This window comes from Heloderma suspectum, chromosome 17, assembly GCF_057233095.1.
Source record: "Heloderma suspectum isolate Gila_16-S chromosome 17, 16-S_ref, whole genome shotgun sequence".
NCBI classification, from domain to species: domain Eukaryota; kingdom Metazoa; phylum Chordata; class Lepidosauria; order Squamata; family Helodermatidae; genus Heloderma; species Heloderma suspectum.
This window is the reverse complement of record NC_139474.1, coordinates 17,790,954-17,817,869: the sequence shown is the minus strand read 5'-3', so window position 1 is coordinate 17,817,869 and position 26,916 is coordinate 17,790,954. Positions and strand designations below refer to the sequence as shown.

The 26,916-nt window shown below is 47.1% G+C and overlaps 1 protein-coding gene across 4 annotated transcripts in view; it reads left to right on the top strand.

The window, feature by feature from the left end:
• The first annotated feature begins 221 nt into the window (after positions 1-221).
• Positions 222-26,916, top strand: part of TUFT1 (tuftelin 1) — a 40,333-nt gene continuing 13,638 nt past the window's right edge. For 2 of the 4 annotated variants that reach the window (XM_084823665.1, XM_084823663.1), the window contains exons 1-8: positions 222-326; positions 15,905-15,979; positions 16,276-16,380; positions 18,592-18,678; positions 21,624-21,695; positions 22,817-22,936; positions 23,663-23,791; positions 25,856-25,950. In XM_084823665.1, coding sequence (XP_084679791.1) covers positions 261-326; positions 15,905-15,979; positions 16,276-16,380; positions 18,592-18,678; positions 21,624-21,695; positions 22,817-22,936; positions 23,663-23,791; positions 25,856-25,950 — 749 coding nt within the window. In that variant the 5' untranslated portion in view covers positions 222-260. The remainder of the gene's footprint in view (positions 327-15,904; positions 15,980-16,275; positions 16,381-18,591; positions 18,679-21,623; positions 21,696-22,816; positions 22,937-23,662; positions 23,792-25,855; positions 25,951-26,916) is intronic. The other 2 variants (XM_084823666.1, XM_084823664.1) reach the window with 1 other exon arrangement.

Sequence of the window (26,916 nt, the reverse complement as noted above, 5' to 3'; positions counted from 1 at the left end):
GGCGGCGGCACCCGGGGAGCGCGCGCGGCGGGCGCGGCTCGGCGAGCCGGCAGCGGGAGGCGCGGCCCGCGCGAGCTTCTACCGCGCCGACCGCGGCCGGCGTCCCGGGGCGTGGCCTGAGGCGGCTCGGGGGCGTGGCCGGAGGCGGCTCGGGGGCGTGGCCGGAGGCGGCTCGGGGGCGTGGCCGCTATATAAGGAACGGGCGCGCCCGTCCCCGCCTTCAGTTGGAGCGGCGCGGCGCGGCGCGGCGGCCGGCGGCGATGAGCGCGCTGCAGCGCCTGTGCGCGGTGGCGGCTCCGCGGCTGCAGCCCGCGGGCGACGACCCGGTAAGCGGCTGTCCGGCCCCCTCCGCGCGCTTCCTACTTACTCGTTGGGAAGGCCGGCGGAATCTTCCCCCCTTGGGAACGTGTATATCTATCTGTCTTCCTGAGTTGCGCATGCATTTCTGTAATTCACCAAGTGCGTCCGTGCGCGCGCGCGCATGTATATTGCGAGGCTTTATCATACGTTATGATAACAAACAGTAAAGAAAAAGCTCCCCACCAGCAACCCGTCTTATTCGTTATGATGTTACTCCGATTCCTTATAATTAAATTAATTAAATTAATTAATTGAAAACGGTGTTTGTTCATACTGTTCCTCTTTTTAAATTTTTTTTAAGTGTCCCCTCCTTAAAAAAAAAAAAAAAATTTGAAAGTGATGTGCGTCATTGGGGGGGGGGGGGGGGGGAAGAAGAAGACGCAGTGCAAAACTTAAAATGACAATTAATAATGGTTCAGCGGCCGAAGTGTGGCGACTGCCAAGAGTCTGTTTTAAAACCAGGAGTCAAGATCCACCAACTACGCTTTGGCTGCCATACCATGTGGAAGGCAGCCCGGTGTGTGTGGTGTTTTTGTGCCTGTAAAGGATATGCGAGTCGACCCATATAGGATTGTGCCTCCTATATGTGTCTACTCAGAAGGAAGCCCCGTTGAGTTCAGTGGGCTTACTCCCAGGAAAGTAGGTATAGGAATGCAGTCTGGCACTCACTTCTGTGTGAAGCATTGCACTGCAACAATTTAAATGTGAGACAGAGCGCAACCCTGGCTCGTGCAGTAAGGTTGCCTTTGAGCATGTACAGGTTGCCCCTTGCTCTCGTAACTTGACCAGTTCGAGACAGCTATCCTTGTAAGACTTAAGCCCCTATTCTCCCATTCTGGAAGTCAGCCCTAATGCAGCTGGTACAGGTTTTGCAGGGTTCCCTCCACCCTGGGGGCAAAAGCTCATACCTGGGAGAGCGCATTAGTGGCACCCCCTTTCCCCGGATGACTACCAGTATTACAGGGAAGAATAGTTTCAGCATTAACATGAATAATGTTGTGGGAGCATTTTCTTCTTTCGCTAGAAGCTAACCCTGAATTGGGTAATCCATAGATCTGTTGCTGCAATCCTTATTTACTCAGAGGTAAAGCTCCCACTGAATTTAATGGGATTTACTGTTGAGTCGGTGTATATAGGATTTTCCCTTATACATGTGTATTGGTTTGCTGTATTGGTTTGCTCTGTAGAACTTCTTTGGATATCCAGTAAAAAACAGGAAAATCTTAGTTAAAACCTACCTGTGAAAGATTGCGTAGGAGATTCATAACTCTATATAAATTTGACTAACCTACTGCAGCTGTTTCTAAGTTGAGCATCTGAAATATAAGCGGCGCAAATGTTTAAGTAGCGTTTATTATTTTAGGAAAGAACCTGTGAAAAATGTGAGGCTGGTGCTTAGATGTTTGAAATATTTCCTTCCTCTGTGTTTGACACCTAAAAAAAAACACCTGATTCCAGCACTTATTGAGGTGGGTGGTGGAAATGCATCCTGACTGTGTGTGTGTGAGAGAGAAAAGCATAGAATGAGATAAGAATTCAGAATAGATGCTGTTCAGACTTTGCTAAACACAATTAAAACACAGGTCCTCAAAGTACAAGTTGCACTGAATTTGGAGGGCTCGCACTTCCTCTTTTATGTCACATCTTAACATAGCACATAGATAGAGTTAAGGTGTGCATATAAGCAATCACTTCTATGGAGCAACTAGTGTTTCGAGATCTGGAAGTTTCATGGCATTCTCTCAGATTTGTAATATCTCAATCTTGTTTCCTTGGACTTTCAATTTTGTTAGTTCATTAAGGTTGCAGTCCTGAACATGCTTTCCTGAGTGTGAGCCCCAGTTCAACTCTTTGGGAATTGCTTCCGAGTAAATACACCTGGGGTCAGGCAGCATGTCACAGGATGGGCTAAATTGAAAGTGAGCCCTGTTGAACTTAGTGGGGCTTCCTTCTGAGAAGACATGCGTAGGATGAAGCCCTTGCAATCAAAATGGTTGTTACTTTCTGTCACTGTAGCATATCAACAAGAAGTTGGTTGCTGTGTGTGTGTGTGTGTAAGTAACAGCAGTTTCTCTAGAAGGATTTTATAAAATCAAGCTGCCTGGATTATTTCACAGTTTCCTGCCTGGGCTGAGTCCACTCTTGGGCCAAAGTGGAGGTGAAGCTATGCTAGTAAATCATGGGCCCGCCAAGGCCAGGAAGATTGGCAATACCAGCCCGGAATCAAGGCAGTCCATAAAAGCGGTCTGAGGAGGAGACATCCAGGGCCAGGTTAGGCATGTCACAGAAGAAAAAAAATGCAAAAAAATAGAGCGCTCTTAGTCTGCAGTCCTAAGCATATTTACGATGGGGTAAGTTCCATTGAACATAAGAAGAGCCCTGCTGGAGCAGACCAAGGGTCCATCTAGTCCAGCATTCTGTTCACACAGTGGCCAAACAGCTGCCCACGGGAGACCCACAAGCGGGACATGAGCGTAACAGCACCCTCCTGCCCATGTTCCCCAGCAACTGGTGTACACAGGCATACCGCCTCTGGTACTGGAGGTAGCATACAGCCATCGGGACTATTAGCCGTTGATAGCCTTGGACACAATAGGACTTGCTTCTGAGGACGTTCAACCTAACTTGCACTAAATATATGTAGCTGGGTGTGAAAGCTCAGGCCCCGGGGGCCAAATCCGCCCCTCCTGTGTTTCCCAGATGACCCTGCCTCCTTTCTACCAACCACCAGTTATTTAGTGGTTTCTCGGCTTTTGTGCAGTTTTTCCAGCATTGTAAAAGGTTCAAATGCCTCCCAAGGCTTAGTTACTCATAGTAAGAGCTTTAAGCTACAATGTGCTGGTATTTTTGCTGCCGCTTTTGCCATTGCCCCACCCACCACTGGAATGTGGCCTCAGAGCTTCTTCAAAATGGAATTTTGCCCTTCACCACTGATACAAAGTGTGAAAATTCGGGTTTTGCAGAAGGCTTCGTTGCACAAAAATTGAAGTGTGATGAAGTGTCCTGCAGAACTCAACAGCTTGCATGCTCCATTAAGCCCATATTGGTCTGGCCAAAAGAGATAAATTTACCTGTAATGTATCTCCTAAGAGGGGTACATAACATGTTCTTTACCCGTGTTCCTTCTTTTTCTAGTTTTCTAGATTCTTCCTCCTACCCAAATTCTTAGAATTCCTGAATCAAGTCCTGAACTTTTGCTGCCTCATAAATCTTATCCTCCCCTCCAGGCTTGACAAAAATGTAACATCTCTGCCCCCACCCCTCTCCTTAATTTACAGTTTATCCAGAAATCTGTTTACACGTTGTTCGACTTGGCATCAAGAAGTAAGAGTAGAAGAACCTCTGAACATACGCAGGGTCCCATCCCGTGCCACTGCTTGTACCTACACATCTGAGATAGGGTTGGGCATTTGACCCATTGAAAAAGATTTGTCTAATTTCCCAGTCAAATAATACGGAAGTATTTTTTAAAGGTGTTTTATTAGAACAAGCAAAATAACTTTTTAATCACCAGCAGGCTTGATACTTATGTTAAATACACAAAAGTTGTCACCTGTGATTTGAAACAAAGGAATTTACTTTTTTTACACCATGTAATGAACTGTTACTTTTTGGTAATGTTGGTGATGTGAACAATTCATTGAGCTCTTTGGCTTTGATCCTAGAATGCCAGGATTAGCTTAAAGTTTTTCTTTAATTATCATATATGCTAATAGCAAACTCATGTAGCCAGAATGGCGTCATGCATGCACAAGAAGGAGGTATCGGCAGGCTTGGGGGAAACCCCAAGGTTTGCAAAAGTACAAAAACTCTTTAGGGGAAAAACCCTGAGGGGGACCCCAAAACAGCCCATTGGGGATTATGTGTGGGCATGGAATGTTGACTGACTGTTGCAGGATGGAATGGAGGATATGGAAGAGAGTGTGGCTGGCTGGAACCCTGAACAGGAGCATTCACCATTGTAACATTGTGTTGAGATATCTCACTTAGAAAGCAAACTAACAGCAACTGTTATTTTCTAAGACAATTTTGCCATGTATGTAGCAATCCAGTTCTTCAAGCATTGAGGGATAGTTGACAATATTTGACTATGATCCAGCCCTAATTTTAAGATCAAGCAGCGGGACTTGGGATAAATTTGGGCTCTAGGACATATCTCTTTAGAATATGGAACGCTTCTTCTTTCCTTATTACCAAGGTTTGATACTTTCACTCACTGATAATGGATTTGGGTGGTGAATTAATCTCCTGTCCCATAACCAACTGGAATGTTTAGCTTGGATGCAACTCTTAATTTCTCCCCAGCAGCCCCTAATGATTCAGTGTCTTGGTAGTCCTTTCCTGCCCACACCCCAAGAACTGTGTTCATAAGAGCCTGAAGACTGAGTATTGAAAGATTGCTGTGAAAGTAAGATTCTAGCTGTTTCGATCTACTGTAATCCTTGCCTCTTATCTGACAGGTTTAAGAACATGAACCCCTGGCTTATCAACAACTTCTGAAATGGCTTCCTTGTGACTCAGATCTTGTCTGCCTGTGTCCTTTCTTTGCTTCTTTCTGTCTGTTTGCAAGACACAGGCTCAAAGTTTAGTAGCAGGGTTATAATTTAGGGTTTCTTTGTTCAGGGAGACTCCCCGCCCCCCCTTTGCCAGCTTGAGTTAATGCAATCCGAAAATTTTCTGATGCAGATTATTTTATGCAAATTACCCGAATTCGCATTGGAAGTTTTTCCTATTCAAAAATTTCCAGAAATCTCACATCAAGTAGCAAAGGGATAGTTCTAGTTTTTTGCCACTCTTACTTATTTTAAACAGTTTGCTCCGGACAGCTGCATTTGTCATTCCTAGGATTTAAGCATCTCTTATTTCGACGGAGCGTGAATTCCTGCTTTGGTGGCTGAGTGTGGCTGGCGACGGGGTACCTGTTTGGTGTGGTAGTTGTTTGTCAAAGAAGTTACAGGCACTGGCCACTGCAACCCTGCCTGCTAGCCAGGAGATGACCCAAGTTTCCCTGGCCACAATATATTGCAAGTGGAGTGCTGGAAAACAATGACCCCCAGAAGCGCTTCCTTGAGGGAAGGTACCTGGGCCCCATATAGCAATGAGCAATGGACACACACTTGGAATAGTCCTCTGTGTATGCCATGCCAGTCGAGAATGTGTGTTTGAGTGGGAAGTCCCTGTTTCAAAGTTCATCCTGTCATGAACCTGCTGACTAACCTCAGGCAAGTCACTTATGCTCTCAGCCTCTGTGTTTATGTGTATGTTTGTGGCATCTCCAGGTTTCTTTTGAAGAAGACAAGAATACTGCAAATGTACTATTTAAATGGAAGGTGGAGCAGCCTTGTTCTCTGTGGCCCTGAAATTGCAGGGAAGCAGATTTCAGCTAAGCATTGGGTGGAAGCTCCTAACCTTAAGAGCTGTTCAGCTGTGGAACAGACTGCTTTGGGAATTGGTGGGTTCTCCTTTGTTAGAGGTATTTATGCAGGAGGTTGGACTGGGTGACTATATGCCCTGGCCGTGGGCTGCTGAGGTTTGGAGGTGCTGAGAAAGTGATAAGCCAGATCCAGGTTTACTTATGAGACTTTAGCTTCTCTGAACAAAGAGCTCTGCTCCCAGAAGACTTATATATCATATATCTTATTCAGGCATAGCAGTGAGGTAATATGACAGGTGCAAGCATTAGAGTTCATCTACAACTTTCCCAGCATAGCCTAATCGTAACATATAATCGTACATATAATCGTACATCGTAACATATTTGGCAGAAGCAAGACTATCAGAATATTCCCAGCACAGACACCTGTAGCTTTAAGATCAACAGATTCACTTCTCAGGCTCATCCTAGGCCCTGATAAGATAAATGGTACCAGAGCTCATTGGCATGGAATGTGCTGAGGTGGTTTTATTGACCTTTGACTCATCTTACAAGCCTAGGAGCCCACCTACAAGCACATTGCCACTAGTAATGAACCAAAGCAGAGAGCATTATGGATCTCTAAGCTTCTCTCAATTACTGTTGGCTTGCTTGCAGGCCTGGGGCCTTACAGCGACCTTCAAGTTTACCTCCAACTCCATGGACTGGTTTGCACATATAACATTAAGCCATGGTGTGGCTTGTTGAAATCTGACTTGTCGTTGTGTCTGACCCATCCTCACAAACAAACTGGTTTGTCAGCTATCTGTAAGGCACAAATAAAACCTATGATTTGCTTTTGGCTTACAAAGTCCGGCTTGTTTAAACCATGGCTTGTTGTGATGTCTGAACCCAGAACTGTGCCTTGTTTGTGCTGCTGTCTGCCTGAAACAGAGGCATCCAGCAAGAGCAGCCTGAAAAGGAAACCGCTTTGAAGGCTGGAAAAATGGGCAGGAGAGAAACAGAGACAGGGAAAATAAGCTGTGGATTCTTTGCTTGTCTGCAAGACAATTCATGGCTAAAGCCACAAACCGTGGTTACGATAAACCATGGCTTGGCATTGTGTGCGAACGCAGCCAATAATTCTATGAAGACAGACTGACCACCTGAACAGATATATATATATATATATATATATATATATATATTGTGTGTGTGTGTGTGTGTGTGTGAGAGAGAGAGAGAGAGAGAGAGAGAGAGAATTATTTTGAAGTGCTGAAGCTTCCATTTTGGTGTTTTTCTTCTTTTTGTAAAATGCTTGTAATGCAAACTGATGTGGACAAAAAGCTATCTGACTGGAAATGGAAGATGGTGGAAGTTCAGGGGCTGTTGCTGGCACCTCATTCCAGGTTAAATGCCTGGCATCCCAGTTAACCCATCTCAAGTAAGAAGACTGGGAAATACCTGCGGTTGTGAACTGAGCCCCTGCCTGTCACATGGGAAAGTAGAAGGCTTGGTACAGCAGCCTTGCAGAGATGTCAACCACAATTCCCACTCCTCACTCTTTGTTAAGGTTTTATTAGGTGATGGTGGTTGTGTTTTCAGCCTGCACTTCCTCCCCAAAAGCTGAGGGCTGCATACATGGTCTCCTATCTTTGCAACAACCCTGTGGGGTGGGAGAAGCTGAGTGTCTGACACAGTGCTGTATGTGTTGAACCTGGGTTTTCCACTCTTACCACTCCAGCTAAAATATGCAGTATAATGCTGCATTTTTAAAATTCCACTTAATTAACCTTGGCCCAGTCACTCTTTTCCAGCCTAATCTCTCTCACCCATTGAGGCTTGAGGCTGAGTGGAGATTTGACCTTGGGTCTCCTCAGACCTAGTCTGACACTCAACTACCCCATGCTACACTGTCTGTTCAAGGATGCTATAGTTAAGAAGCCTACCTCCCACAATACCTGTTGTTAGTTGTGGCCTTAAAGAGGAAAAGAACCGGATTTAGTATGGCTGGTCATCTGGAGCCAGTTTCAACTCGCTACAAGTGACCATCCCTGTGGCTGTCTTAAGGCAGCTTCATATGTTTGTTACTTTAGCAGAAACTGCCGACAGGTTATTTTTGTTCCATTATTGTCCTGAAAATTATTACTCGCTCTGCCCTAATGCTTCTCGGAAGTGGTGCTTGTCATTTTTTCTTTCTGTGTCTTGTCAAACTTCAGCCAGGGTGGAGGCGAATGGGCCTTAGTGGAATAACAAATGCAAACATAATTACATCCTTGGTACGGGAAATGGGACTCCATTCTTTCTGCAACATTTAACATGCCCCTTGTCGAGTGGGTAATTGTGTTGGGGACTTGGGGAAAATTGCATTTGCGTAACCAAGGCACCTACTAGGACTTGACTTGTGTTTTTGGTTTAGTCATTATATTACAGGGCCACCTCAGGGCTTTGTTGTCTCTGGTTTAAGTCTTAGCGTTCAGCTGATTGTATCTCAGTTGGAAATGACAGATATGGGTGCATTTGACAGCTCTCCTGATGGAGAGCAAGCAGAGCTGTCTTTCAGGTTTTAAAGAGATGGAGCAATCTGGTTGGGCTGTGTGCTGTGAGGGTGTGCCAATACAAATTTGGAACCTCATTTGGCACTGTGCTAATGTAATAAAGCCCCCTGCCCCTCGCTCCACGTAATTGACTCAGTTTCCTTAAGTACTGTGGACACCTGGCATTTTCTTTATTGCAAATTGGCAAATGTCTAGTGCAATTCTGCTTTCTTGTGCATTTTGGATGTTGAGTCCACACCCAGTGCAGTTCACATGATTGTCGGCTGCGTGTGTCTTCATACCAGTTTGACTGGTCAAATAATGGTCAATTTTTTTTTAAAGCATTCATTTGATCAGAACACCAAGAAAAGATTCTTGATCCTTAAGTGTTGTAGATGCTCAACATCTTCTGCAGGATCTATCAAACAAACACAATTCTAGCACTATCTGGTGCAAAACGAAAAGCTGTTTTTAGGTAAGAGTTTGTGCCGATAATTGTGCATCCTCCATCAAGCGAGCATCCCTAAATGGTTTGGGACTGCGTCATCTGAAGGATAATACACCTGCGTGAGCCTACCTAAGCATTAAGATCGCCATCAGAGGCCCTATCGCCAATATCCATTAGGCTGGTGGGTACTGGGAATAAGGCTTTCTGAGTGGTGTCCCTGTACCTTTGGAAAACCCTCCCCAAGGCCATACATATGGCCTCATCATTGCTGGCTTTAAAAAAACCAACCAACCACAAAGTCATTTATTCCAGTCTGCATTTGGTGCTTAAAAACCATTAGCAGCTGCTGTGTGTGCACGTGTCCTTAATTGTAATTTGTATGTTCATCTTTTTGTGATGTTGTAAGCCACTTTGTGAGGGCAGTGTGTGCTGAAAGACAGGTTAAAGAATCTTTTAAATAAATTCATGCCGTCATGCAGCGTGTGGTTGGAGAGCTGTCATTTCTCTACTGAGATGTGGTGAGTTGCTGTGAGCAAGTAGGATTGGGTGTTTGGCCGGTGAAAAAAGGTCTGATCGGGTAATGGCCGAAGTGTTTTTCAAGTACTGACTTGACCAAAACAACAAAAAATACATATCTTTTAGATACATGTTAAATCACTATTTCATTATTTTTATATTGTATGTTTTGATCATTTTTGTATTATACAGCTGATTATTTCTTCTGTTAAGCGGTATATAAATAGATGCATTAAATTAAGGTACTTCAGGCTAGGGGTCCAGATATTTTTGGCCTACAACTCCCATCAGCCTGCACCACTGGCTGTGTTGTCTAGGGCTGCTGGGAGCTGTAAGCCAAAACATCTGGAGGGCCACAAGTTGCCCACCTGTACTTCAGATCACAATCCTGTGCTCACTGACCTGAAAGTAAGTCCCATTCACCTAACGGGGCTTAGCACTGAGTAAACGCACATAGGGTTGGTTGGGCTGTATGCAATCAACAGTTTTCATCCTTAAGCTAATCACAAAAACATACACTTTTACCGTTATTGTAAAAAATGAGACATGAAGCTAAATTGCAATGAAACTTTGGACAATATTAGGCGGGGTTCTATAAATATTTGTGAGTCCATGAATAGTTCTTCTCTTTGGCTTTGATCCTAGAACCCTGAAGTCAGCCTGCAACTTACAAAACTTCCCCAAAATGTTTCTTTTATCTTTCCCTTTTTTTCCCTTTCCCCCCCCCTTTTTTTTTTTTACAATAAAGCAAAGGAATACAACTATTAAACAAGTTGGCTGTTTCCAAAGACTGCTGTTCAGCTACAACGCAGTGGCTTCCTCAGCTTTGCAGGATATTTCATCACAGTCCACTATCCGGACACTATTTGACCTGTTGGCTGAATGGTGCATCAACCCTAGGAGGTTAGGGCATGAACACAACAGCTCCCACATCTGGGGCCAGGAATCTTATGCACGCACGCTTGGGAGCGTTACCCTATTTAAAAACCGAGCAGGGGTGGAATGGAGTATTCGGGACAGACGTTGCTAGCTAGATCCCTGAACAAGAAGAGCACTCCACACTGCAACACGGTGTTGCAGGTCCCATTTATAATATAAAATGTTTGTTCGGCTGAACTTTCTCTCCCCACTCCCACTTTTCTGGCAGTGTTTCTGCAGGCTTGCTCCTCTTTACAGGAATCTCCTCCAGTGCCTTTGTACCAGTCTGTATTGGTGATAGGAGTGACTCATCGTCTTCTGAAACCTAAGCAGAATCTTGAAGCCGTTTCTTTCCCTCTACCATATATGGGGCGGTTGCAAGATCGCTCGTGTTTGCACTGTGTGTGAGATGTTTGCTGCTATAGATACTGAGGTAATAACCACTTCAGCTAACACATCATGCCCTGGGAATGCTCAGAGGAATTAATTAATCCTTGCCACAATCCCTGAAGGATTTTTTTGAGTCGTTGCGACCCAAATATTGTTTTGTTTGTTACATTTACCCCTCCTTTCTTTCAAGGAGCCCAAAATGGTGTCCCCTTCTCCATTTTATCCTCACAACAACCCTGTGAGGTAGGTTAGGTTGAGAGTCAGTGACTGGCCCAAAGTCACCCAGTGAGCTTCATGGCCAAGTGGGGATCAGAACCCAGATCTCTCGAGTCCCAGTCCAACACTCTAACCACTACACCTCAGTAGCTCTCCAAATATGGCATGGTATATGCTGGTTATGGGCATCCTGCCGCTGTCCACAGGGTGAAAAGGTGGTGTTGCAAACTGGCCCAAAGACTTGAGCTGTAAACTAGGAAGTTGCCAGTACCTTGGCCACTAATGTGCTGAATGTTTTTGGACAATTGTTCAACCTCAGTTGCTGGTAACACCCACCTTCCCGGAAGGGTTGCTTTAAGGCAGGGATGGGCAGAAAGTAGATTTCCAGATGGTTTGGACTTCAGCTACCAGCATTCTTGATCATTGGCCATGGTGGCAGGAGCTTCTGGGAGTTGACCTCCAAATCACCTGGAGGTCTACCTTCTACTCAACTGCTTTAAGGGTAACTGAGGTATAAAATGTCAAGCATTAGGACTACAAAAACATAAGAGTTCCCTTATGCTGTCTGACTAGTGGTTCCATCCAGTCCAGGGCTAATTGCTTAGCACAGCCTTCCCTACCTGGTGCCTTCCAGATGTCTTGGACTGCAGCTCCCATCATGGCTGGGAATGATCGGAATTGCAGTCCAAGACATCTGGAGGGCACCAGGTTGAGGAAGGATGCCTTAGTCACTTTTGGGGATCTCAGGTGGAGAATCCTGTGACCCGAGATCCTTTTTTTAACTGGAGGTGGTGGGAACTGAACATGGGTCCGTTCTGTGGGCGAAGGAAGTGCTCTGCCATTGAACTATGATCCTCACTCTGGAGCAGGAGTAGCTGCCTTATATCTGGTCATACCTACCCCATATTGTCTATGCTGACTGGTGGCATCTCTCCTGGGTCTTCTGATGAACGTCTTTCTCAGCCTTACCTAGACTGAACCCGGGACCTCCTGTGTGCAATATAGGTGCTCAGCCTCTGGGCTATGCCCCCTCTACGTGTCTGCTCCCTCCTCCCTCTCAGCTGTGAACTCCCCAGATGGCAGCTGCCACTCTCTCGGCAGCCCCCCTCCCTTTTTAATGCGGGTTTACTAGCACTGACCCACCTTACAGGGTTGTTTGTAAGGATTGCAACATGGGCATGTAGATAGAGGAACAAGTTGTTTCTGCTGGTATTGTGACTGTTGCTTACTCTTGGTGGTGGAAGCTTATGATTGCTAGGAAAAGGGTGTCTCCATAGTTCCGTAGAAGAACCCTTGCTTTGCATGCATAAAGTCTTAGGTTCAGTCCCTGATATCTCCATGTAGGGCTGGGAGAGAGCCCTCTCTTGAACCCTGGCGAGATGTTGCCAGTCAGTCTAGTCCAGCCTCTCCCTACCTGGCGAGTTCCCAGCATTCTTGACTATTGGCTGTGTTGCCTGGGGCTGTTGGGAGATGAAGTCCAAAACATTTGGTTGGAGAAAGCTGTTGTAGGCAGCACTGAGTTAAATAGCCCCCTATAAAGCAGCATCTGACATCTGTGAGAAGATCTGTCACAATGGACAGTCATGCAGTTTGTGTCTGTGTGGGGAGTGATGTGGAGCGCATGCTTAAACAAGTCCGGGAATTTGATTCCCTCGATGCCCATCCAAAGTTTCTTATGCCTCAGAAGCCTGGATTTTCTCAAGCTGCACCAGCTGCTGGAACTCTTCTTTGGCCATCCCAGCAACTGTTACCCAGTCATTTCCTCCACAGTCATCACAGAGTCTGGTGACCCCTTAAAGACTAACAGTGGCATACTCTTCCATGCACAGTGTCCACGTCTTCAAATGCGTGAAGTGGAGTTGATGCCATAATAAATTCGTTAGTCTTTAAGGTGTCACAAGACTCTCTGGTCTTGTTGAAGCAGAGCTACATGGCTGTGTCTCTAGAAAATCTTCATAAACGTGAGGGCTAGGGAGAAGTTGGTGCTCTAAAAAAAAAGTCTGAGATTCTTGGGGACCCGAAATCTGTGCCTGGTAGCGAAGTCCGTGTGGAGAGTAGAACAGTTCTAGTTGTTGTAACTTGTAGTTCTGCGAGGCTGTCAAGATTACATTGGCCCTATCTCCCTTAAATTTTTGCAGAAATGCAAGTATCCATTACAAATCCCACTCCGAGTGATCCCATTCTGGGAGGACAAGTGAGTAAACTGCACAAGTTGCATCATAACGTACTTTAAAAGTAGAATCTGGATTTCTCTGGGTGTGGAACAGTGTCAGGCTGCCTAGAACCTGCTGTACCGTTGTAAAAATAAAATTAAAAAATGCCGGCATGCCGGTTTCTTCTTGCTTAAGCCCTGATTGGTGAAAACAAGAGTTGGGACAGAACTGGCACTCAGGGAGAAGTCCCGAAGGCAGCACCTTTCTTTGACTTACATGGTATGAGCAGGATGAGAGATGTGAGACCATTGCTTCACCTTCGTGGCACTGCAAATAGCCCCAGGTTCACCTGGGCTCTGATATTTATCCAGGTGTTTCTGGGGTGAGGTTTTGTTGGAAACGCAACATGATGGCGATAGCTTTAATAGGCTTCGGTGGTATGTTTGGCCTGCCAGGTAATTAAGACAAGCCTTGTTGTGTTGAAAGACCAAGTGCTTTTCAAACACTTCTCCCCCTGACCCAAACCCCCCACCCTCCCATTTTTCTGCCTCTTGGCTGGAATTGAATGCCTAGGAGTGGCCATGTGCATTCCCCAAACTTGTACAAATTGCTGTCAAATAAACTGGGAAATGATGGCTGGTCCTAATTGAAGCCTCAGAGGCATTCAAGTAAGGGCCCAGCTGTCCTAGGCAGAAGTGTGATGTGGTTCCGGAGAGGTGTCATGTGCCTGGTTTCAGACTCCTCCTCCCTTGGATAGATTTTTCCTCTGTTCCCTTTTTCTGTCTGTCCCACCTCTGTCCAAACTTAACCTGCAAACCAGTCTTCCCCAAACTGGCTGGCTGAAGGATGCTAGCAGTTATAGTCCAACTACTACATCTGGGAGGCACTGGATTGGGTAAGGCTGCTGTGTGTAAGAACTGTGCTTGATCAGACCAAGAGTCCATCTTGACCACATTCTGTTCACCAGTGGCCAACCAGCTGCCCGTTGGAAGCCCACAAGCAGGACATGAGTGCAACAGCACCCTCCCGGTTGTACTCCTTAGCAACTGGCGTGCATGGTCATATTTCAGGGCAGGGAGCTTATTGTATGCTGATAGCACTGTGTAAATTAATGCCGAAAGCACGGCTTTTTGAAAGGCCTTGCATCAGGTACCTTGTGACTTTGTATTTTGCATCTCTTTTCTTCCCCACCGCCCCTCTGGTTGTCCCATTCCGTAAAATGCACATAGGGAGTTGGGCAGCTGTTTGAACATTGTACGGAGGATTATGCTGCAAATGTACACACCAAATTTCATTGTGCTCCCGACTTCCTTTGTAAGCACAAGGCTGCTGAATGGACACTTTCCTGATCATCTGCTGTGGACAAACGGGTGCACACAGAAATGAACTGGCATGCTGTTGTTAGTGGCACGTCGGAGCCCAGATGGCATCTCATGTAGTCCTGCAGTTGCCTCAGAATAAGTCTCTTCCAACGCTTGTTTACAAGATCGAGAGCAAGATTCTGAGGATGTTTTCTTGGAGCAGGCCGGGGAAGGGGTGCGGGAGGAACTACTTGTTTCTTAAAAGCCGGTTAAGCTGTTTATGCAGCATGGGGTGGCGGAAATGGATCCACCGCGCCAACTGTCGGCCATGAATTAAAGACGAGTGTCTTCTATCTCCCCCGCCACACACGCACACACCACGTATTGACATTCTGATGGAGCAGCAGTCCTCTTAATTCTTGCCACCTGACCTTGAACAATGTCATGTTGAGGATTTATTGGCAGCGGGGCCTCAGTGCACCCTCCTTACACTGGAAAAGAGGGAGGGGGCATGGACACCAACGAAGGTCTGACCTCGCACCCCCCCCCCCCGCTCCGGAACAGGTGTCCAAGGCTGGTCCCTTCCGATAGCAAGGAACAGTTCATGGTGTTACCCTGCCTGGATGGAATTTCAGGTTCCTCCCTCCTTAAGTGCCTTCTTTGACTGGATTACAGGTGATATTTTCCCCAGACATGGTGACTCCAGGTTTTATTTTTTGGGGGGGATATATATCAGTTAGCTGTTTTTGCTGCCCTGAGTGGTAGGACACCTCCAGAGACAGCCTTTGTACAGGCTTGGTTTCCTTGTGAGGAGGAGGGGGTGCTGAAGACTTAAGAAGTCTTTTTGCAGCAACTCTTTTCCAAATGCACATCCGGGCACAGAGCTTAGGCTTTTAAAGCTGTGTCAGTTCCCTCGAAAGCAAACGGCGTGCCCTTGGAGGTCTCCTTGCTCAGGCCAGCTGCAAAAAGGCCAGCTTGGGTCTCTTTTGCTTGGTATTCTGAATTGCAAACTGTTTCTCTCTAGCCAGGCCAATTGGAGGGGGTTTGGTAACTGCCAAAAGCAGGGAAAGACATCTTTATTCAGGCAGGCTTTTGGCATGTGAGCTGGACTGCTGCCAAAGAGGGTGTTAGTGGGTCGGGTGCAGTTTATTTCCTTTTTTGTTTTGTTTTTAATTGTGTTTTTGATTTATTCGTTTTTATGTTATATTACTCACTGTTGGTTTTAATCTCAGTTTTATTATTATTAGCTACTCTGAGCACCAGTTTTAGTAGGCAGGATATACATTTAATTAATAATAATAATAATAGAGCAAGCGTTGTCTAACCATTAGTGCTCATGGAGAGAACCTCTTTAGCTATTAGATGGCTCTTAAGATACAGGAGTGGTGGTGTCACTTCTCCCTTGCTACAGATCCCTCTGCAAAATGCACCTCTCCCATGAAACCTTGGGCGAAATTCCTCAGTGCTCAGCCTGCAACTCAAATACTTGCAGCTGTGTGTGTTCATATGTATCACTTTCTCGCCCCACTTTTTCCTCCGCTCCCTGTGCGTTTCCCACTCCACATAGAGATCGGTCTGTCTGTCTCATTGAAATCTGTATTGTAAACTCGTGTGGCAGAGACCTATCTAGCATGATTCTGCGCCATGTGCATGAATGTACTACAAATCAAATGATTAACTGTCTCTCTTTTCGCCCCCTCTTGTGCCTTTAGGACAGTGAGAAAATATTAAGACTCACCCTCCAGAATGACCTCCCTGGGGACAGACCTGATCAAGTGAAGCAAAAGGTAGGCAGACAGGCTTCTTTCTCTTTCTTACCCCATGCAGATGTTTTGCTTCTAAAAATGGTTGTGTGAAGGGAACCCATGAGCTTTGTGGAGGGTTCATTGCCTGCCTCTTTCTTTTGCTACTAGATTCTCTCCTGTATGGCAGGGGGAGAGGGAGAGTTATGTCCTTGACACAACGCCCACATTTCCTTAAAAAGCAGGGTAGTGGGATAAGGCAGCCTTCCCCCAACCGTTGGCCAGGAAGGCTGGCTGAGAACCTACTCTCTACCTTTTGCTTTTGTCTTCTACTGCTGTAGCCGGTGGGAAGGGCCTTTGCAATGGTGGCCAGCCGCCCCACGAGTGGCCATGCATTGGCATCAGAGTGCATCAAGTCCAAGGACGGCGATGAGGAGATCATCAAGGTGAGCCATTGGTGGTCGTGCATTTCACTGAAGTATAGCCAAAACCCTGGGATTCCTCAGTGAGAAAGGAGCGGCTGCAGTTCAGGTTCTGATCCCCGACATCTCCAGGTAGGGCTGAGAAATGCTCTGTCCTGCCTGAAACCCTGGGGAGCCATTGTGGTTGAGAGACCAGCCTTCTCCCAACCTGGCACCCTCCAGATGCGTTTGACTACAACTCCCATGATCCCCAGCCAGGAGGCCCATTAGCCATGCTGGCTGGGCATCATGGGAGTTGAGGTCTAGCACATTTGGAAGGCGCCAGGTTGGGGAAGGCTGGTGCCGACCATAATGAGCTGGACGGCCCAGTGGTCTGGTCGTCGTATAAAGGAGCTTCCTGTGTTTTCGTTCAGAACCACAAGGACTGGAAACTTGTTTGTTTTTAGGGAAGGATCATAGCTCAGTGGTAGAGGACCTGCTTTACGTAGAGAACGTCCCTGGTTCAGTTACTAGCATCTCCATTTACAGCAGAGGTGGGGAACCTGGAGCCCTCGAAATGTCGTTGGACTCTGACTCCCAACAGCCCCAGCCAGCATGGCCAGTCTTGAGGGATGAATGGCGTTGCAGTCCAACAATATCTTGAGGGCCATAGGTTCTTCACCTCTGGTTCAAAGGATCCCTTAGCAAAGCTGGGAAACCTCTGCCTTGAGACCTTGGAGGGCCCACTGCCAGCCAGTGTAGAGAATACTCAGTTAGCTGGACCAAAGGTCTGACGCTAAGGTAACTTCTGATGTCCCGTTGAGATGATCCGTCATTGCAGACTTCTCCTCTGGGAAGTGGGCTTGTGTGTCACTGTGGAATGTCTCCCGCCACACACAGCTTCAAGGGATGTTAGGGGTGTTCTAAGGGTATGCTCTCAGTTTACCTAAGGCAACAGTAAATCCTAACTGCCACGCGTGAACAGAGAGGATGCTCCAGGTTGCACACCCCACAGGTCTCCAGGAGTGTGCATGGATTCCTCGGTGGGCCTATCTATGTGGTGTGGGGTTTATTTATTTCTTTGTATTTTTATGCTTCTCCTCAACCAAAAAGGCTCCCAGAGCGGCTTACGTATAATCAGTTAAACGAGACAGTCCCTGCCCGCAGGTGTACCATCTATAAATGCATAACGCAAAAGGAAAAAGGCATGGGGAGGGAAGAGGAAAAAAGCAGGTGGTCTTTCAGCAGGGTTGGTGGAATAGCCCCGCTTCCCGTCTCATCTCCCTCAGTACAGCCTGTTGGAATGGCTGCTGATGGTAAATAGGTATGGGAGGAGGAACCTTCATGAAGGAGGCCTGGGAGGGAGCTGACTTAGGGAAATGCAGAGTTAGGGTAGAATGGGGCTTCTTAAACAATAGTCTGGAGGCCACGATGGTTCACACTATATTTCCAAATGGTCCCAGATTCCAAAATGGAGGAAAATGCTGAAGGGCTGGAGATTTCTTTAGAGTTCCTTAGCATATTGCTGAAGAGGCAAGCTTCCTTGGTATAAGCTGAAATGAAGCTTTCCACTTCAGCCTCACCAGTTGCTGCAACTGAAACTTTAAAAACATTTCTGTTTCCAGCTGTATTTATGTGGCTCTCCATGTACCTTCAAAGCTTGGTCGGTCGCAGCCTCAAAGAGCAAATGTAGTAGTTAGTTTTAAAAACTAGAAGCCCTTTCAGTGTCCCTCCCCTTCCTCCCTGCCAGTGGTTTGCAAAGTAAACCAGAATAGCCTCCTTAGTGTGGCAAAGTTTTAAAACCGGCCACATTAGAATGAACAGTATCTGTTGGGTGCATATCTGATTTATCTGAGGAACTGTCTAAATGTATTTATTTTTTTAAAAAAAACAAACGTATTCGGGGGTGTTCTGCTAATTTTCATGATAATGAACTGTTGCAAGGGGAACAGCCAGCAGATAAGTAACACAATATAGAGTGGGAGATTAGAGGAAATATTACCATAAAGGAAAATGTGGGTCTACAGCATGAATATATCCAATCATAATCTGAGTGCCATTCTGGTTGCCAAGCAGCCCAGTGTTTCATCTTATTCATAGAACTGTTGCAGCTTGCCGTGAGTTTGTGTCACCCCCTTCACAATACTCGATAATGCTTCGCTCTGTAACTGTTCGCAGAGTTTTATGCCTGTCCTGTCTCGCTTTGGGTTCGGTTCACTCATACCTGGGCGTTGTGGTTTCTCCTTTGTGACTCAGGTGTACCTCAGAGCCCGAGCCGAAGACAGGGCCAAGCATGAAAAGAGCCTCCACCAATTGAAAAATGACAGCTGTCATCTCCCAGAGGTAATGAGCGGCTTTTTTGGGATGATATGTGCTGGCAAGCAAATGGGGAGAAATTGGCCCAAACACTGGCGGAGCCCCTGACTGGACAAGGACGGATGCTTGCCGGAGCACTGACATCTTCAGTTTTCTACCCAGTACCACCTTCAGTGCAGACACACAACTTTGTGTATATCCTTTGAACTTTGTGTGGCTGAAGGGCCAAACTGCTTTTCGGTTAAAACTTAACCTGGAAAGGGAGGCTTGCCTCTTTGTCAACATGGTAGAAACCAGTTGCTTCTCTGTCTGTTACCCCGCCCTCAAATATGCACACAGCCTTCCTGAAATGTTCTTTGGATACTTTTGTAGGCAGGTAGGCCTTAGCGAAGTTACAAAACAAAAACCTTTGCACAGAAGAGCTCCTCGTGTTCAAGGTTGGCTAGAAATTGTCTCCAGCTTGCTGGCACCAACGTTTTGCCTCTGTAGCTCGCTGAGTCACACCAGCCTTGAAGAGTGGCTGAATTCAAGTCCCTAATTGTTTTGCTAGCTGGAAGGAATCTGTAAGGAACTGTCATGTGTGTGTTTATTGGCCTCACTATGCACATGCCACACCCGGTAACACAACTGATGCCTCGCCCTCTTGGAAGGAGTTGGCGGCTCCTTTGGCAAGGTCCCTGCATTTCCCATGAAATTTGGGAGATGTACACCTGTGGAAGATGCGATGTGTTGTGTTTGTCTCTTTCAAAAAGCAGAGATGTCTGTGGAACACATTGGCCTATTTCGCGTGTAACAACAACCCTGAGTGTGGGTTGTTGTTGAAACATGGGTTGTTGTTACATGTGAACCCTGCACTATGGTTTAACTGTAAATTGTTAACCATGAACAAGGAAGGATCCCATGGTGTGTTGTTGGGCTGTAAACTCTGGGTTGTTTAAATCGTGGCTTGTTATTACGTGTGAAAACAACTGTGGGTTGTTCATGGGTTGTTTTGCCAGGCTGCAGAGGTGGGAGGCAAGTGAGGTAAAAAAACAACAACAACCCAGCTGCTCTACACAGTACTACAGCATTGCGAAGGCATTTGGGAAACAGGGAGAGAGTGGGCAAAAGAGAGGGGAACAACCTGGGGAACTGAGAAAACAAACCACAGTTTCTTGGATTGTTTGCCAGACAAACCCTGGGTTAAATGAACCATGGGTTAATGTTCTGTGCAAACCAGATCTTTGAGTGAATGCCTGGAATGCATTATTACTTACTATCATAGTAAGTACGCATGGCCATTATGATGCTACCTCAAGGAGCATCTCCCCCTATTCCAACCTCCCAGGCCACTACAATTTTCAGGGGAGGCCTTCTTGTCCGTGCTGCAGCCTACAGATTTCCATTTGTTGGTGACACGGGGTTGGGCTTTCTCTGTGGTGCTGCCACCCTGTGGAATGATTTCCCTTCTGAGGTACATCAGGCCTAAACACTGGCGTCTGTTAGGTGTGTGTGTTAAAAACCTATCTGTTCGCATTGGCACATTCCCTAGCCACGAGCCATCTTTGAACCAACCTCTAACATGACACCATTGTGTATTTTCTTGTATTTTTCTTTTTAAAGTGCTTCAGGATTTATTCAGATGAGAAGCAGTATATAAATATTGCTAATAAATGATTCATACGTTGTCCCTCTGCATGCGACTTGCTGCGATTGGCATCTTGTGAGCTTCCAGTCATATTTCTATCCCACCCTGCCTGAAGGCAGGAAAAGTGGGGCTCTCTGGCCCCATTTCACCCTAACCACCCTGTGGGGCAGGGATGAACTCAAGAGATGGTGACCAGGCCAAGGCTATTCAGCCCTGAGCAGCATGCCTTGAATATAAGGCACTGGAGACGAATGAGAAAGAGCTGTCACCCTCCATGACCGGCTTCCTGTTTGGGCATCTGGCTGGCCGCTTTGCAGAACCGGATGCTGGATCAAATAACCCTTTGGCCTGATCCAGCACAGGGTGTCCTTTCATTCTTAGGTGGGATCCGCCAACCGCTATTAACTCTGAGAACTAGGTAGAGGCTCTGAAGCTCAAGCAACAGCCCCTACCTGCTGGCCTCCTGGAAGCAACCGTTCGGCTGTTGTGGGGAACAGGACGTTGGATAGGATGGACTTCTAGTGATCTAGTGGGGTTGTAATTTCCTTCATGTAGGCTGCTATTTTTATTTTTATTTATATATATATAAATAAATATATATAGGAGCCGCGGTGGCTTAGTGGTTATGACGCTGAACTGCAGACCGGAAGGTCGGCAGGTCAGCAGTTCGAGACCCGAGGGCCGCATGACGGAGTGAGCTCCCGTCTTCAGTCCCAGCTCCTGCCAACCTAGCAGTTCGAAAGCAAGACATTTCAAGTAGATAAATAGGCGCCGCCTCGGCGGGAAAGGCAACAGCGTTCCGTGCACCTCGGTGTTCAGTCATGCCGGCCACATGGCCACGGAAGCGTCTTCGGACAGCGCTGGCTCTTCGGCTTAGAAACGGGGATGAGCACCGCACCCGAGAGTCGGACACGACTGGCTGGGGACACATTTACCTTTTTTTTATATATATATATATATATATATATTTTAACTGTAGGTTATCATTCTTTCATTCAGCTATCTTGCTGTACAGCCTTTCTACTCACACACTCAAATGTAGGAAGCGAGTTATCAAAGATTTGGGAGAAGCAGCGTCTGTGGTGTGTGTGTGTGTGTAGAATGGCTTTAGGTTGGTCACTCTTAAGTTTCCCCACGGTTTTAAGCTTTTAAAAGTGTTATAATATGTGTTTATCATACTGTACTTCAGGGGTTTAATTTTTGTGAACCCACCAGCGAACTCTGGCTATTGGATGGTACAGAAGTGCAATAAATAAATAAAATCTGTCGCGAGAGAGTTGCTGCGCTGATTCCTCCCGATGACATTCTGGATTTATTTGTGGGTTGGTTTGTCTGTTAAATGCAGCTGACGCTGGAAAAATCGAACGGGATCCATCCTCACAGAACTGCCTCATATCGCAGCGTGTCCGTCAGCCAGGTCTGTTCCACAATTCAGGGCTCTGGGAGAGGCAGTGTAGAGGGTGGGGTCCGAAGTACGGAGGAGCTAAAGTTGGAAGGAAACTGGATGCGTTAAGCATGCACTCGCTTCCTCTTCCCCATGTGCCAGCTTGGTGTGGTGAGGGTACCACATGAGAGCCAGGGTGATGTGACGGGCAGAGTGCCAGCCTCCGATTGGGGAGACCCATGTTCAAATCTCCTGGGTGACCTTGAGCTGGTTGCGATTTTTCATCCTAGCCTACCTAGGGATGTATGGATTTCGTAAAATCTGTTCCACCTGCGTTTCATGGATTGTTGGGTGCCTTTTCATTCCACTGTCTGCTCATGGGCAGAATAGGATGTTTTCCAGTCTCCCGAATTTGTGCAAATTTGCACTCGCAAAAATGCACAAATGCCCACAAAACACACATTTTCATGCTTTAGCCTATGGGGGAAATGCGTGTTTTGGGGCGGTGTTTTTTGATTTTACGTATTTTTCTGCAACTAAATTTATGTAAAATTCTGGAAAGTAAAAACAAAACACCGGTCCACAAGTCCACGGAATCTGTGCGACTCAGGAAAAGCTGCTCCACTGCAGAATCTGTGGATCAGCTTCGTAGAAATCCGAACTCATTCACTTCCATTGCAGATTTCTCCAACATCCATAAACCTACCCTGCAGGGTTGTTGTGAAGATAAAGTAGTGGGTGGAAGAGGAGAGAACCACTTATTCTGCTTTGAGCTCTTTGGAGGAAAGGCTAAATGCAGTTAGCAAAAAGTACAATGGGAAGGGCTGGACCAGGCTCCCCCTGACTTGAGGGAAGATCTCATATGTATTCTGGTTGTGGGGTGGGAAGGTGAGAGGGGTTCCAGAGGGAAGAGGGTGGTGAAGCTGAGCTCTCATCCCTCCCACCAGCTGCTTTTCGCATTCAAAAGCCGCCTCCTCAGTGGTGGTCTTTTTTGCACACTGGCAACAAACAGCCTCTGAATGTGCATTCCGAAACTAAGGCATAATCGCCTTGATCCTAGCTTTGGGGATTAACGGCGCAACGGCTGTAAAAACTGGCTTGTGTGCCATCGTTTCTGAGCATTGATGAGCTCTTCCCTCCAACTCATCTGCCAGCAGGACGATCCGGCGTATCCTGGAGAAGACATCTCGATCATGCGGGAGACGACCAAGAGGCTCTTCTCCAAACTTCAGGAAGCTGAGAAGCGGCATCAGTCGGACAGAGCTGCCTATGAGGTCAGCCCTCATGGCTGCGGGGGAGATCTGGGGTTCATTGCTAGGACTTACCGTTGGACGTACCTCTATCAACATAGCCGTGATGATTTGGCTGGCAGTGAGCGCTTAAATTCCAATTGGAAAATCCACAGTAAAACACCCCGAAGGGAATAGCAGCTGAAAAGACACTGCGAACAATACCTGTGGTAGGCAGTAATTACCGCTGTCCTCCAGAGCAGCAGAAATAGTGGGCCAGAGCACCTTTTTCACAGGGAGTATCCTCCCTTACGCTTGTAAGGGAGCCTTGGGGTTTGCAGCTGATGGGAGAGTGCTCTCCTTGATGTGCTGGGTTTGTTTCCTGCCTTTCCTTTGAAAGGAAGCAGCACCTTGAACCTCACAGCGAGAGGTTGGGGGCGGTTTGATTCAAGGGCTCTCTTTGGGCACTTGAATGTGGGTTCGACATAGCCATGCCTTGCCCCAAGGAACACTGTGTTTTTTCGTTCCTTACTCACGGAAGGATTGCAGGTCCCTTTGTATAGGGCGACAATTCCCACGATTCCTTGTGCTTTTTGACCAAATAGTCCAGCTTTTCTGGGCAGTGGGCTGCGTGGCAGAGCTGACTTGTGCTGGGGGTAGGTGGCCCCTTGGCGTGGCTCCTGCGTTACAGTTGCCGTATCGAGTGCGTCACATCACGGTTTTTCTGTGTCGGGGAAACCCCTTGCCACAAATGTTCCTCTTGTGTTGCAGACATCCATCTCCCATTACCGGAGGGAAGCGGAGCAGTCTGGCACGGCCCTCAGGAAGGCGGAACTGGACCTGGAAGAAAAGGACCTGAAGCTGGAAGAATTGCAAAGACTCCTAACTGGGATGGAGAAGGTACTGTTGTTTCTCTTGCTGTCCCCACCACATCCTAAATATGACAGGAGAGGCTTTCTCTTGGCTCTGTTTGTAAATAGAGGATTCCCCCGCTGTTACCCATGTCTTGTTTTCTCTGGTGACTGTGAGTCCCTGCATTTCTGGGACTCGGCCTCTGCTCCCCTGCATTTTAGAATCAACTGCTCTGTGAGCAGGAGTGGTTGAGGAGTGAGTGAGGTAAACTGTCGTGGCTGCCGTTTTCACTAGCTGTGACAGGACTCCTCCCTGTCAGAATATTTGGGAACAGGATATTGCCATTCCTTTAAAATGCTGTGTGGAAGTGGGGAAAGAGGGCACTATTCTTTTACCTGGTCTTCTTGTCTGTACAGAAAGTACTCTTGTAGCACTTCTCAAGACAGCCTGATATAGCGTGGCATCAGCTTTCGTGGACCAGAGGCTGCTTGGTCAGCTTATGCCGCAATAAATCTGTTTCTCTTGCATGTGTCACAAGGTGCCTTTTCTGGCCTGTGTAGTCTGAGCAAGGGAGGGTGTATATTTTGAGAGAAGCTCCATTTCTGAGGAAGGGGATTAATGGTGATCAGAGCATATTCAGCAAGCGTTCTCCCTCTCCCCTTTCTTCGTTCCCTTTTGCTCCCGCAAAACAGCCATGCCCAGGGGTCCTTTTTCGCAGGCCATGATTCCACGCAATTACAGGCCATGTGTTGAACACAAGAGTCTGCCTTTTTTGACAGTCCCATATTTCATATTAAGAACCCAAGTTCCCAGCCTTTGTGGTTGTGAAGATACGCTTGGAGGTTCATGTGCAGCACCTGCTGAGATCCCGGCTACATAAGATTTCGTAACAGGAGCAGGTGGGGCTTCCTCAGAATAAAGTAACAAAGCAGAAGCTAAGCAGAATTATACGAAAGTGTGAGATGGTGTGAACCTCCTCAGTTTGCCAATACATTAAGCAGCCTTCCCCAAGCGGGTGCCATCCCGATCTGTTGGACTACAGCTCCCAGCATGCTCAGCCAGCATGGCCATTGGAGGGCACCAGGTTGGGGAAGGCTGATTGACAGTGCTTTGTACAAGCTGTTGCAGTATTTGTTTTTTTTAAAATAACAGCCCTGGATAGTTGGAAGATGGGAGGGTGAGTGTGGGGTGGGGGTGGAGAGATAAGGGGCATCACTAAGGGGCACATAAGGGGCATCACTTAAGGGCATTCACATAAGGGGCATCACTCGGTGGGCTGGAACAGGAGACTTGCCAATTCACAGCTTAGACTCAGCCGCTTCACCCCACCAGCTCAGGATCAGCTGTGAACTCTACTCTCGTGGGCTCAAGGCTTTGCGCGTGTTGTTTTAATTTAGCACGGAGCACGTGCAGCTCTGTCTGCATCCATCCCTTAAATCGTGAGCCCTTCAAATTACTCGAAGGATCGCCTTCACCCTTATCAGCCTGCCTGCACTTTAAGATGAGCCACCGAGGTCCTTCTCGCTTGCCCACCTTTGAGGGCAATTATGTGGACAAGTACATGAGAGAGGGCCTTTTCCTCCATGGCCCCACACCTCTTGAATAAGTTGCCATCAGGGGTCTGCCAGGCCCCATCATTGCAGGCTTTTGGGAACACCTTGAAAACCTTGTTTACTCTGGCCTCCTTCTGATTATGTTTTACCAAACTATTTGGGTTTGAAGCTGCAGCTGCGTTGCAGGTTTTTAATACTGTCCAGGCCAGGTGTGTGGTGGCTGTTTTTATGAGTGTTTGCTGTTTTATTTACTCTTACCAGTTTTTATTATATGAGTTCTGTTGTTGTAAACAGGCTTGGAAGGGCTTCTTGCCCTGAAAGGCAGCCTAGAAATATCTGAAATAAATTCAGAGATTGCAGCAAGGCACGGCGACAAACTTCAGCCCACTTCAACCCTGAGCCCGATGGGTATAAATACCATTGAGTCCCACGGCTTTCTTGGTTCTCCCCTCGCTGAGGCGGGCTGGTACCAGAGGATTCCCTAGGTGTGTCTGTTGCTGTCGGATTGGCATGCTGTGGCAGCCGTCCCAGCTCGCTTGCCCTCCTCCTCTCCTTTCAGGAGCACCAGACTCTGTTGCGGAAGATGAAAGACGGCGAGTTGCAGCTGGAGCAGCTGAGGAGCCTTGAGGAAGACAAGCTCGCTGAACAGGAAAGGTGAGGTGCTTGACTCACGAGCGGACCGCCACCAAGATGCGGGAGCGACTAAGCCCTGAGCCTGGCCCCGCGGCGTGCAGGAGGATGGCGTGACGTAAGAGGAGCCGTGGTGCATCATGTGCTGGATCACGTATCCTGCTTGTGGGTCTCCCGTAGGCAGCTTGCTGGCCACTGTGTGAACAGAATGCTGGACTGGATGGACCCTTGGCCTCATCCCGCAGGGCTCTTCTTGTCCAGCATTGTGTTCACACAGTGGCTAACCAGTGGCCCCAGTGGGAAACCCACAGGCAAGGCCTGAGTACAATAATCCCCTCCGTCCATGTTCCCCAGGAGCCGGTATACATGGGAGGGAGCACAGAGCCATCGGGCCTAGTAGCCATTTGATAGCCTTCTCCTCCAGGAATTTGTCCAACCCCCTTTTAAAGCCATCCAAAGTGGTGGCCACCACTACATCTGGTGGAAGTGAATTCCATAGTTTCACCCTGCGCTGTATGAATTTATTTATTTATTTATTTCATTTCTATACCGCCCAATAGCCGAAGCTCTCTGGGCGGTTCACAAAAATTAAAACCAAACAACACACAATAAAACAATTTAAAATATGTATAAAATTAAAACCACAATATAACAATGAAGAAGTCCATCCTTTTATCCATCCTGAATCTCCCACCCATCATCTTCATGGGATGACCCCATTAGGTTCTGGTATTATGGGAGAGGGAGAAAAATTTATCCTTCTGCACTTTATCCACTCTTTAAGAAGTGTGCCTTGTCCTTTTAAATCTGGCTGCCATCCTTGAGGAGGGAGTGGCTAATCTCAGATTCCTGCTGCCCACAGGAGGCCTAATATGTCTACGGCACAGCTTTGAAAGCTGCCAATAACTTTTACAGCGCGTCTAACTACTTCTTTGCGAATTTGGGGGTGGTTAGGTTGGGTTTAACCTTTCTGTGAGGTGGCTTGTTACT